General features: G+C 41.3%; 1 protein-coding gene across 2 annotated transcripts in view; it reads right to left on the bottom strand.

Moving 5' to 3' along the window:
- Window positions 1–7594: 7594 nt before the first annotated feature.
- Hmmr (hyaluronan mediated motility receptor) overlaps window positions 7595–13195 on the bottom strand; it is a 33972-nt gene continuing 28371 nt past the window's right edge. For both annotated transcript variants that reach the window (XM_004673288.3, XM_012949316.2), the window contains exons 17-18: window positions 10788–10950; window positions 7595–8661 (exon numbers count right to left, since the gene is read on the bottom strand). In XM_004673288.3, coding sequence (XP_004673345.3) covers window positions 8642–8661; window positions 10788–10950 — 183 coding nt within the window. In that variant the 3' untranslated portion in view covers window positions 7595–8641. The remainder of the gene's footprint in view (window positions 8662–10787; window positions 10951–13195) is intronic.

The raw sequence follows: 13195 nt of genomic DNA, 5'->3' as shown, positions 1-13195 counted from the left end.
CAGATCATTGGAAAAAAAAAAAAACCCTTGAAAATTATCCAAAATTTTTCTTAATGTGTTTCTTTTTAAAAAAAAAAAAAAATTAAAGACTAGGACTTTCTTGTGGTGGAGCTCTCACTGTAGCTCAGGCTGACCTGGAACTCACTCTGTAGTCCCAGGATGGCCTCAAGCTCAGAGTGATCCTACCTCTGCCTCACAAATGCTGGGATTAAAGGCATGCACCACTACGCCTGGCCAAAACACTGTAATTTTAAGATGGCTCCTGTCTTGTTCATGCTGGTTTTGCTGAATGGTATCACTGAGGTTATAATCTATGTCTTATGAAAGATGACTTAGTCATTGTGACTTTGTTCTTAGGAAACTGAGAAAGTTCCCCATGCCCTAGAGAAAACTGTTATGTACAAACAATGTTAATATAGTTAATCTAAGCTTTACATAACAGTCATAAATATTTATTTAAGCCATAAAATTGTTCAATGGTAAAAAGTACTTATTTAAGAAATTACTTTTAGAATGATTGAGATGGGGAGAGGATATGATGGAGAATGGAATTTCAAAGGGGAAAGTGTGGGGGGAGGGAGGGTATTACCATGGAATATTTTTTTATAATCATAGAAAATGTTAATAAAAATTTGAGAAAAGAAAACTCCAGAAAAGAAAAAGAAATTACTTTGTGTCTGTCATAATGTCTCTAATGTTTTGGCTAGAGAACCTTCTCTTTTCAGATGCCAGTGACCTTGGGATGGCTCAGAAGTCACTATGGTGCTGAGAAGAAGTGACAGAGGAGTGCTTAGCACTGAAATATCTCAATCACACCTTCCATGGCTCAGGGTCCATTGAGGAAGAGGTGGTGGAAAGAATGTGAGAGTCAAAAGAAGTGTAGGCCTCCTTACAACGTGCTCCTACAGACACAAAATGGCCTGGATATCCATGACCTCACAGTGCCTGACACTACCTACACAAGACCATCATAATAAGAGAAAAGATGATATCAAAATAAAAGAGAGACTGATTGAGATGGGGAGGGGATATAATGGAGAATGGAGTTTCCAAGGGGAATGTGGGAGGAGAGAGGGAATTACCATGGGATATTGTTTGCAATTATGGAAGTTGCCAACAAAAAATAAATAAATAAATACAAAAAAATCAGGCTAGCTTAACTCAACAATGACCAGGTTTCACTGTATTCTTAAACTATGTATAATCAGTCTCAGTCAAGGTTTTACTTAAGTAAGTTCATTGCTTATAGATATACTGATACTTAAGACATGTTTCCTGCCTTAGAAAAAAAAAATTTCAGGCTGGAGGGATTGCTTAGCTGTTAAGGCATTTGCCTGCAAAGCCAAAGGACCCAGGTTTGACTCCCCAGGATCCACATTAGCCAGATGCACAAGGGGGTGTATGCGTCTGGAGTTCATTTGCAGTGGCTGGAGGTCCTGGTGCACCCATTCATTCTCTTTCTTTCAAATAAATAAATAAATAAAAATATAAAATATTGCTTTCAGGGCTACTAAAATGTTCTGCCTGTACATATAACTGAAAGTGTTTAAAAGATAAAATGTGTATATATTTCTATGTTCCAAATGTAGCTTACACTGTTACCTGACAACTAAACTTAATACTAATCAGAATGTTTTAAACTATTATATCATTCTCTGCTCTGGTTTTTCAAGGTAGGGTCTCACTCTAGCTCAGGCTGACCTGAATTCACTATGGAGTCTCAGGGTAGCCTTGCACTCATGGCAATCCTCCTACCTCTGCCTCCCAAGTGCTGGGATTAAAGGCATGCACCACCACACCTGGCTCTTCTGCACCTTTTTACCTAAATCTGTTTTGCTAATCAGATATGTACAGTCTCTCTTACTGATTAATAAACATGTGTAGACATTAAAGACAACTGGAAACATTGGAGTTAAAAGGATAACCGATATTTTGGTTCCTGCTCCCAGGTCAAAAGTCCACAGAAGATGATGGGACACTTACTAACTTCTAGCCTCTGGTAAGTAACCTGTCTTCCTAATCAGATAGGATATGGAGACCCAGAGATGATTTCCAAGTCAGTGTATCTGCAATAAGAGAGTCATATTGGAGGAAAACCAATTCTCCAGGTTTCCCAAAAGAAGGAGGGACACCTGGTCAGCATGGCCTTGACTTATCCTACAGATGACAATGCTGAGAGTCATTGAACTCCTCACAGGTCCCTAAAAGTCTCTCCCATTGTGCCATTATTGACCTCCAAAATATATAGTTAATTCTGGCAGTCTGCATGTTCTTAATCACCCACTAAAAAATATAGCCACAAAATATTGCAATATAAACAAAGGCTCAGACTAATAGACTCCCCTGTCTGATGCTGACTTACAGTACTAAGCTCTAACATTAACCCAGGCCTTCTGCCTCTGCCTGTCCCTGATTAGTCAGCCACTACTGCCTTTAAATAATAATCCCTAAAAATACCCTCATTGGTTGTGTTCACCTGATAGTTATTGATTTGTATTAATATATGTTCAATAATATGTTCAATATATCCAGTATGTCTCATTAAAGGAGGTATATCACTGAAGACAGATCTCAGCCCCCCATCCTAACATGTAAAAACAATTTAGAATTCTAGCCATTTGTACTTTCTGATGTGGGTGGTGCTGGTTTACTCAGATTTATAGAGGTAAACCAGATTTGCTTACCATTGATAGTACTCCCTTAAAATTTGTAACACAAGGTGACCCAGATACCTATCAACCAAGCGATATAAGCTCATCCCACCAGAGTCAAGAGGACAGTGTCCTCAGCTGACTGTAACAGCTAACAGATTACAAGGAACCCAGAAGGTCCCCTTCAGGTCCAGCTCCAGAGGACACCTGCCCCTGACAAGGAGACTACAGCCCTGCGCTAGTCACTTCGGAAGGTGGTCTATGCATGAAAGAAGGTTGGTAATTCCAAAATGAGATTTAAAAAAAAGTGGACATGATGTACGCTGTGCCTGGTTGAAAAGTTACATGTTAGAATATAAGGGATCATGACTGGGAAGATAAGGGAAGTGTAAAGTCACTCTAAGAGTTAACTGCTAAGAAGCTGAACTTCTCTCTGTCAGTAGCTGAAGGAATCCCAAAGAGGTAACTTATCAATCTTTGTTCAATTGGAGCCCTGGCTAACTACTAGTATCTCAGCTGCAGCGGGGCCCTTTCTTACTTGTCTTACTGGCCCTAACAATTGGGTCATGCGTTCTCCGGGATATTACTAATTTTGTATCCAGACAGATAGAAATTGCTAAAATACTTCCTCTTCATAAACATTATCAACCAATATAGCCAAAAATAAAAAAAAAAAAATCTATCAAAGATGTGACAGGGATACCCAAGAAAAGTGGGGGGAGCATGAAGAGCCCACCTGACTCCATTTTAACAGCAAGAGCCATTTTGATATGAGGACTAAGTTTGTGTTTCTCTGAGTTCCTATGTCTGAGCTGGGGCCACAAATTGTTCCCTGGTTACTGTTCCCAGGCTTGTGTATTCATAACATTCTGGGAAATAGTTTAACTGTAATGGCTGGTCTGCTTCTGTTACCGTGCTTGCTTGCCTCTGAAAAGCCCCGACCCTGTGATTTCTACAGTTTCGTCCTGTACAAAGAGGCTGAGAAGCTGACTCGGGGCTGCTCTCTAGACCCGCCTTAGGAAGGCAGAAGACAGACCAGCTCTATTGTGCACATTTAAAAGCCTTCTGGGTTAACAACTATTTGTAATTTATATCTAAAAAAACCAATTTATATTTGTGTATGTATAGAGTATGTGTGTAATGTGTTGTAACAATGCTCACACCCAATGCACATGCATCTAGAAGATGCTCTGTAGTTGCAGGCTAGTCTCTAACTCAGTGATCCTTCTACCTCCACCTCCCCAGTGCTGGGATTAAAGGCATGAACCACCAAACTAGGCTGTTTTATTTTGGTCATTTTTATTTATTTATTTGAGAGTGTGAGAGAGAGAGAACAGACGTGCCAGGGCTTCCAGCCACTGCAGATGAACTCCAGACGCGTGCGCCCCCTTGCGTAGCTGGCTAATATGGGTCCTGGGGAATCGAGCCTTGAACTGGGGTCCTTAGGCTTCACAGGCAAATGCTTAACTGCTAAGCCCTATTTTTTTTTTTTTTGTTTTTAATTGACAACTTACATGATTGTAAACAATATCCCATAGTAGTGCCCTCCCTCCCCCCACTTTCTCCTTTGAAACTCCATTCTCCATCATATTTCCTCCTTCTCTTAGTCTCTTTTATTTTGATGTTTTTTTTTAAAATATATTTTTTTATTTATTTGAGAGACACAAAGAGGCAGAGAGAGAGAAGGTATGGACACACCAGGGCCTCTTGTCACTGTAAGCAACTTCAGATGCATGTGCCACTTTGTGCATCTGGCTTCATGTGGATACTATGGAATCAAACCCAGGCTGTTATGCTTCACAAGTGCCTTTCACCACTGAGCAACCCTTCTAGCTGCATCAACCTCACCCCCCCCCTTTGGAGAGTGGGTTTAAGCTATAATTAGGTTGGTCCCGAACTAGTGCAGGGAGGCCTCAAACTCATGGCAATGCTCCCAAATTAGCCTCTTGGGAATTGGGATTATAAGTGTGAGCTAACTACACCCAGCATCTTTTTTCTTGTTGTTTTTTCAAATTTTCATTATTTATTTATTTACTTATTTATTTATTTATTTTTTGAGGTTCAGGCTGACCTGGAATTCACTATGTAGTCTCAGGGTGACCTCAAAGTCATGTCAATCCTCCTACCTCTGCCTTCCAAGTGCTGGAATTAAAGGGGTGTGCCACCATGCCTGGCCTTGTCTTTTATAAGATTATATTGCAGGCCTGGAGAGATGGCTAGGCAGTTGAGAGCTTGTTACTAAATCATGAATGAGTGTCTCTCAGGCTGCAGAATGCCAAGTTCAACTCCCTAAAACGCTTACAAAAAGCTGGGTATGGTCATGCATGTCTGTAAACCCAACTGGGGGTAGGGTTGAGATTGGAGAATCGCCAGGGCTTACAGATAGTTATCAAATATAGATTGAGACAGACCTTGTGGTGACTTAAATGTGAAATTTAAGTCTACAGCCTCCTGTGTTTGTGATTAAGTTTCATGCTCAATCTCCACCTCATAGAGCTTTTGGGAGGAGGAGCCCTGATGGAGGAGGTGTGTCACTTCGGGCAGCCTTGAGGTTTATCAGTCCAGCCCTACTGGGTATTTATTAGCTAGCTCACTCTACTTAAAAAAAAAATTTACTTTTGAAATTTTATTTATTTACTTATTTGCAAATAGAGATAGAGAGGAGACAAAGAGAGTATGGGCGTGCCAGGGCCTCCAGACACTGCAAATGGACTCCAGAAGCATGTGCCCCCTTGTGCATCTGGCTTACATGGCTCCTGGGGAATTGAATCTGGGTCTTTTGGCTTTGCAGGCAAGCACCTTAACCACTAAGCCATCTTTCCAGCCCCCTATTATTTATTTATTAATTAGAGAAAGAGGCAGAAAGATATATAGGTAGGTAGGTAGATAAAAGAGAGAATAGGTGTGCCAGGGTCACCAGCCACTGCAAATGAACTCCAGATGCAAGTGCCATCTTGTGCATCTTGCTTACACAGGTACTGGGGAATCGAAACCTGGGTCCTCAGGCTTTGTAGGTAAGCACCTTGACTGCTAAGCCATCTCTCCAGCCCCTGCTTTGCCATGCTTTCCCAGCCATGATGACACTCCCCCTTGAGACTTGTAAGATGCTTTTGGCTGGGATGTTTTGCCCTAGCAAAGAGAAGATAACTCAGCAGACCCCTTCTGAAGGATATATGTAGATAATCACACTGCTGGGTTGGGATATGAGTAGTTAAAGGACTTGCTATACAAGTGTGAGGGCCACAGTTCAGATCCCTAGCACCACCAGTGTGGATGGTGTGTGTGCATGTGTGTACGTACGTATGTACCACTGTTCTGGTAGCAGAGACAGAGACTTCCTGGGACAAAGGGGCCAGCTAGACTATTCACATCTGAAAGCTCTGGGTTCCAGTGAGACATGCCTCAGTAAATACAGCCATCAAGGAAAACAATAGCAACCTCTAGCTTCTACACATGTATGCCTACATGTATATGCACATGCTTGTACACCACACATGCAAAAAAATTTAAAAAAGTAAATTTTTCAAATGACAATTACACTCCTTTTGAGAAACAAATCTTGACCTATTATTAGGTCTTAGCAGAATCTTAACTCTACACTATGGCTTGGAGTCCAGAAGGAGGAAAAAGGCATGATATGCATCAGTCTCAATAAGATCTGGGCAGCCAATCCCAAACTGGGTGTTTTCTGATTCACCAAAATGTTCAGCTGGGCATGGGTAGCAGTATTCAACGTGAGTGGCAAGTATCTGACAGGGCCCAAGTAAACTTTGGTGGCATAAGTTAGTTACATAAACATGTATTGCCTACATGCCAAGTATGTCCATAACTAATAAAATAAATTTTTATAAAAAGCAAAAAAAAAAAAAAAGTAGTACTTTAGAATGTCACCTGAAATGAAGAGTCATGCCTTTTGGGGACATCTATGCATGACAGTGGTGAAAAGCAAAAATTCAAGCATTGTGCCTGGTTGCCCATTTAGCTGAAAACAATACTGACCTATTTCATTTACTGGAAAAATTTTCTAAGTTCTATATAATGGTATAAATTCAACCCTGTGCTAAGATGTAACAATTATTTTATGATTTAAAGAAAAATTACTGATTTGCAAACAGAGAGAGACAGAGAAAAGAAAGGGAGGGAGAGGGAATGGAGCGTAGCAGGGCCTCTTGCAGAGGTCTGTACCACTTTGTGTATCTCTCTTTACGTGGGTACTGGGGATTTGAACCTAGGCCACTGGGCTTTCCAAGTAAGTGCCTTTAACTGATGAGCCATCTCTCTAGCCCATGAAAAAAATTTCTAGTTGTAATTGTCTTTATCAGTCCACCAACATCATCAAAAAGGTAGATTATAATAAGAGGTACTAGAGGAAAAGCCACCATTTTGATTGTGGGGACAAGTTAGGTGGAGAGCAAACACAACCACAGATATCTTAAATACAAGCATTACTGTTACTTGATAAAAATGAAAACTCAAATATTGATAGGGTATATGACTTTATTTGATTTTGCCAACTGTTCAGGAGATATGCAAATGACAAATTCTCTAAAGAAGTTACATGCAAAAGCTCTTTAGTAGTTTAATGTAACTAAAATTTAACAAACCAGTTTAAAGTGCAGGGTTATAAGCCAAATTTCATACTTTAACTTAGATCTAAGATAGTGTCTAGAAATGTATAAATTGTGGCTGTGCATGGCGGTATACACCTTTAATCCCAGCACTTGAGAGGCAGAACTAGGAGGATTGCTGTGGGTTCAAGTCCAGCCTGTGCTACAAGAAAGTGATTTTCAGGTCAGCCAAGGCTAGAGTGAGACCCTGCCTTGAAAAAAAAAATAAAAGAAAGAAACAAGAAAGAAAGATAAAAAAGAGATAAGAAAGAAAAGGCAGCCGGGCGCACACCTTTAATCCCTGCACTCAGGAGGCAGAGATACAAGGAGAGCCATGAATTCAAGGCCACCCTGAGACTACATAGTGAAGTCCAGGTCAGCTTGAGCTAGAGTAAAACCTATCTCAAAAAAAAAACAAACAAAAAAGCAATCTATAAATTATTAAATAACTCAGTGATTTTGATAAAAGATAAGGAACTACCGTGGAGGTAAGAATGTCCTTATTTCTATGTGAAGTAGACAATGCATGGAGGATGGGGTTATCAAAATGAACATTATCAATAAATCAAGGCTAGGACAGGAACAAACCCAAGTAATCTTAACCTTTCCAGTCTTTTCCAGGCTAGAAAAGACTTCTAGGAACAAGCTAAAAGTCACGGGAATTCAAAGAACCTCAAAGGTCAAGTCACAGAATATGCAAAAAATAAAAACAAATCTGTGTGGGGCGGACCGCCCATGTGTGTGTACGGAGGGCATGCACGCTGCCCTGTGGCGGTCAGAGGACAAGCTGAGCGGCCGTCCTCACCTTCCAGCTTGTTTGAAGCACAGTCTCACTGTTCTCCACTGCACGTACCAGACTAGCCGGCCTGCGGGTTTCCGGATTTTCCTGTCTGACTTCCATCTTGCTGTGCCGGGCCGGTATCACATACATGCTTCTGAGTGCTTTTCAGGGTCACCATATTTACACTGCGACTGCTTTTACCCACTAAACCATTTCCCCAGCTTTGGAAAGTAATATAACAGATATTTAAATGTTGATTTGATGATGTGCACTGTAAAATGAAAAGCAAGTTAGGTGCCTCACAATGAGATGATAAAGGTAAGTATTAAATCTAGGGAGATGGCTTAGTAGTTAAAAGTATTTGCTGGCAAAGATAAGTATTAAGGAGCTAGTTAATAGAAAATACAATGTCAAAAGACATTCTGATAATCAGTGAACTTCTTTTCATATACTTATGGATAGAGAATAAAATTAAACACATCACAAAACAATCCATTATAAACAATAATAACATTATAGATAACAACATTTATACAAATAAAATCATCTTTGAAAGGCGTTTCAGATGTTTACTTATAAGATCCTTGATGTTGCATGAGGGCTCAGCAGCAGTTTGTATTGCCTGGAAAGATTATTAAAAAGACATATTAATACTTTAAACTAAAACTAATTAAACAATTGGGCAGGGGATATGGCTCAGTGGTTAAAATAAAGAAAAACAAACAAAACAATAAAAAACTTGCCTAGCAGTGACTTTAGGATGACTCAGAAGACATCATGGTACTGGGAAGAAGTGACAGAGGAGTGCTCAGCACTACAATATCTCTATCACACCTTCCAAGGCTCAGGGTTCATTACAGAAGAGGTGGCGGAAAGAATGTAAGAGCCAAAGGAAGAATAGGAAGGACTCCTTACAATGTGCTCCTCTAGACACAAAATGGCCTGGACATCCATGACCTCACAGTGCCTGACATTACCTACACAAGACCATCATAATAGGAGGAAAAAGATCATGACATCAAAATAAAAGAGACTGATTGAGAGGGGAAGGGGATATGATAGAGAATGGAGTATCAAAGGGGAAAGTGGGGGAGGGAGGGGATTACCATGGAATATTGTTTCCAATCATGGAAGTAGTTAATAGGAAAACCTGCCTAGCCTGAGGTCCTAGGTTCCAATTTTCACAAAGAAACAACATGGTGCAACACCTTTAAGTCTACCACTTGAGAGGCAAAGGTAGGAAGACTGCTGTGAGTTCGAGGCCAGCCTGCAGCTACTGAGTGAGTTCTAGGTCAGCCTGGACTAGTGAGACCCTACTTCAAAAACCAAAACAGAAGAACAATAGCGCCTCAGAGAGAGATGGGGCCTCAGGTGCCCCCTCTGCCCTCCATGAGGGAACATTGATGGGCCTAATACTGCACAGATCTTGTGACGATAGTTACAGTCCATGAGGTTGTGAATGCCGCAGACAGAAGACAGAGGAGTTATTGGTGGTTGATGGGTGCTAGAGGAGCAGGCGGTGTTTTCTGGAGTGATGTAGCCCCTGATGACTTCTACCCTTGTGTGTAAACAATCTCCCTCCCGCAGTCATGCAGGCAACTCAGCGGGTCACACAGAGAAATAAGGGGAGAAAAAGACAACACAACAGACGAGGGACTAGGCAGGAAGCATAAAGGTCCATGCAAGGGGGTGGGTGGACAAGAGAAGGAAATGGAAGATTATGTTCAAAATGTATACATGCGTAAAAACTGTCAAATAAATAAACATAAAAAGATAACAAATTTTGGCCGGGCACGGTGGCACATGCCTTTAATCCCAGCGCTCGGGAGGCATCACCATGAGTTCGAGGCCACCCTGAGACTACATAGTGAATTCCAGGTCGGTCTGAGCTAGAGAAAGACCCTACCTCGGAAATCAAAACAAAAAACAAGCAAACAAAAGAAATCTTAAAATACGGAAACAAAACTAATTTATCACTCCATATGAGCCTATGTTCTTGAAGGCAAAAAAGCAATACTTAATTATATTCTATAGCATAATTTTATTTATATTTCTTTATTCACTCTGTCAAGAAAAAAAATTACTTTTCTAAGATTAAAAATTAGAAAATGAGGCCAGGGATGGTGGTGCATGTCTTTAATTCTAGCACTAGGGAGGTAGAGGTAGGTGTCACTGTGAGTTCAAGGCCAGCCTGGGCTAGAATGAGACCCTACCTCAGGAAAAAAAAAAAAAAATCAGAAAATTAATATAAGCAGAAAAGACACTTAGGTTACAATGTAAATTTTCCAAAATAAAGGCAAGGCTTCAGATGAGATGTATTTTGAACGTGGCTTGAAGGATGGTTGGAAGGGATCTGGGAATACATAGAAAGGTATACAAGGAAGCAAAAGGCATTGCAGACATCAGTCTCAGTAAGAACTCCTTGTATATCATAAATATCAACACACTTTCAGTTCATAAGGAGATTACCTTGTTACACATTACACCAGCAAATCCAAAGGAAAAGGACAGTTGTATACAAGTATTAATTTCTCACCTTTTTATAAATATTATTTATTTATTTATTTGAGAGAGAGAGAGAGAGAGGAGTTGAATGAGCACACCAGGGCCTCCAGCCACTGCAAACAAACTGCAGATGCATCTGCTCCCTTGTACATCTGGCTAACGTGGGTCCTGGGGAGTCAAACCTGGGCTCTTTGGCTTTGCAGGCAAACACCTTAACCGCTAAGCCATCCCTCCAGCCCTCACCTTCTTTTAATGGGGTTTTGAGTGTGAAATTTTCTTTATATTCATGATGAAAAGCCTTTGAAGGATCAAAATGTTTGATGCCAAGAGCTTTATTCAGTTCATCCTGAAGTCTTGTCTCATTTTGTTTTCTTTTAGCAAGCTGAGAGCGGAGTTTTGACACCTCCTAAGTGAGAAAAATGCAGACAACAATCAGCTACTAATGACCACTTTGGTGTTTTATATGTACACAATGATTCTGAACACAATGTCTTTTAAGTTTCTGACTCCCTGTACTTATAGATGTATTTCTTTATTTTTAAAATATCTGTGTGCATGTGTGCGCCTCTTGCTGCTGCAAATTAACTCCAGACCCATGTGCCACTTTTATTTTGTTCTTTTAAAAAATTGCCAAAATTACCTTTTTTTTTTTGGACTTTCCAGATACGGTCTCACTTTAGCCCAGGCTGTCCTGGCATTCACTATGTAGTCTCAGGTTGGCCTGGAACTCATAGTAATCCTCCTACCTCTGCCTCCCTCAGTGCTGGGATTAAAGGCGTGCACCACCAAACCAACTTCTGACACTACAGCAGGCATGCAAAGGCAGACTTGTCGGTGAAACCAAAAATAATAGAAAGGCAAATAATCACAGCTTTCCCCTGGATGGTCCTAAAAAGAGCTTAAAATAGCAAATGAAGGAATATCTATTTGAGACCTACAAAACTGAAGTTTGTGGCATGTGAAACCAAACTCCCTCTTCGCTTCCTCCCAGAGGCTTCATGAATGACTGCTGTGGCGAAGAGCACAGCCTTCCTCTTCGCTCAGCTCCAAGGCAGATGTGTTTCTCATCTCACCAGCAATTGCTAGGCAAAGTGTGGTGAGCATGCTGGCACCCTGCTCTCCCTTCTAGTCACGAGGCTCACACTAGAGGCAGCTGAGAGCCTAAGGTTTTTCTTTGCAAGTCACTGAGAACTCAGCTCCAAGGGCACAGAGCGAAGCTTGCTACTTTCCCAATTCCAGCTCCAGAATCCTAACTCAGTCTAAGGGAAAAACAGACCATAAAACTAACTTTTCAGAAAGGAAGACTTGCAAAGATGAAGCCTAATGGTGCTCTGGAGCAGTGGTGATTGTGGTTACAAAACTAGGTTTTCAAAGGATTCACGAGGAGTCGGGCGAGGTGGCGCACACCTTTAATCCCAGCACTTGGGAGGCAGAGGTAGGAGGATCACCGTGAGTTCCAGGCCACCCTGAGTACATAGTGAATTCCAGGTCAGCCTGGGCTAGATTGAGACCCTGCCTTAAAAAAACGGGCATGGGGGGGGGGTGGATTCACCAGGTAAGGTAAGATGGCTGGGGCAGACCTCACAACAGCGCCAAGCACTTAGGTATTTCCATACATGAAGCACATTTGACTCTTTCCATTTGAAGGGCAATTTATGTGCCAGCGCACTACAGAAAATGGAATGAACAGCTATGTGGTTGGAAGGGAGGACAACTTGTCAAACAAGTGTCACCCCGAGGCAGGCTGCACTGCAGCCAGGATCCGTGCTGCTTCTCCCTGAGTAGCAGCATCAAGGACACAGTATGCTGGGAAATAGGGTCAGTCTGACCGGCTGCCTTTGGACATGACAAAATACCCAAGAAAGCCAGATAGACCATGGGACGTTTATTTTGGCTCAGTGTTTTTACCCGAGGTCAGTGATCCCACTGGTTCTGGGCTGGTCACAAGGGAGAGCTTCATGGCCGGGACTATGTCTCTGAGCAAAGCTGCTCCCTTCGTGAGTAGAGAGAGGAGGCCAGGGCACAATCCCCATGACCCCATGCTGTCTACCCAGAGCCACCTCCTAAGGGTCCCAGGAACTCACAATAGTCTTACCAGATCAGGAACACGTCTTCAACACATGAATCTCTGGAGAATATTTAAGACTCAAACCTTAACAGGGGTGATGGCTGAACAGACTTAACAATCACTCTATCTCCTAGTCAAACTTACATGCAAATGATAGTCCCAGAAATGGAGGGTACTGACTAGACACACTATATTATCTTTCAAGCAAAAAGTTACAAGACATGCAAGCAAAAGGACTGTACTATAAATAGATCATGGAAAATCAGCAGGTACCAAAACAAAAGCTGCCTGTGAGAATAACCAGATATTGAATTTTTCCAAAAACTGCCTGTCTGAAAGCAGCCATTTGTAGGCAAGTTTGGAGAGCAAGGAGAAGGTGTGAGGGTGAGAATTACAGAGAATTCAAATTGCTAGCATTAGAAATCAAAGACAGGGGATCACTACTACCAAGCACATAAAAATTAAGGATTTTAAAAGAATTTTGTGAACTATATACCAATTCAGACAACTTAGGTAAAATGGTACTTTTATTTACTTTTGAAACATATTTTTATATTTATTTATTCTAGAAAGAGAAAGAGAG

This window comes from Jaculus jaculus, chromosome 6, assembly GCF_020740685.1.
Source record: "Jaculus jaculus isolate mJacJac1 chromosome 6, mJacJac1.mat.Y.cur, whole genome shotgun sequence".
NCBI lineage: Eukaryota > Metazoa > Chordata > Mammalia > Rodentia > Dipodidae > Jaculus > Jaculus jaculus.
The sequence above is the reverse complement of the archived record's forward strand: the minus strand, read 5'-3'. Positions and strand labels throughout refer to the sequence as shown.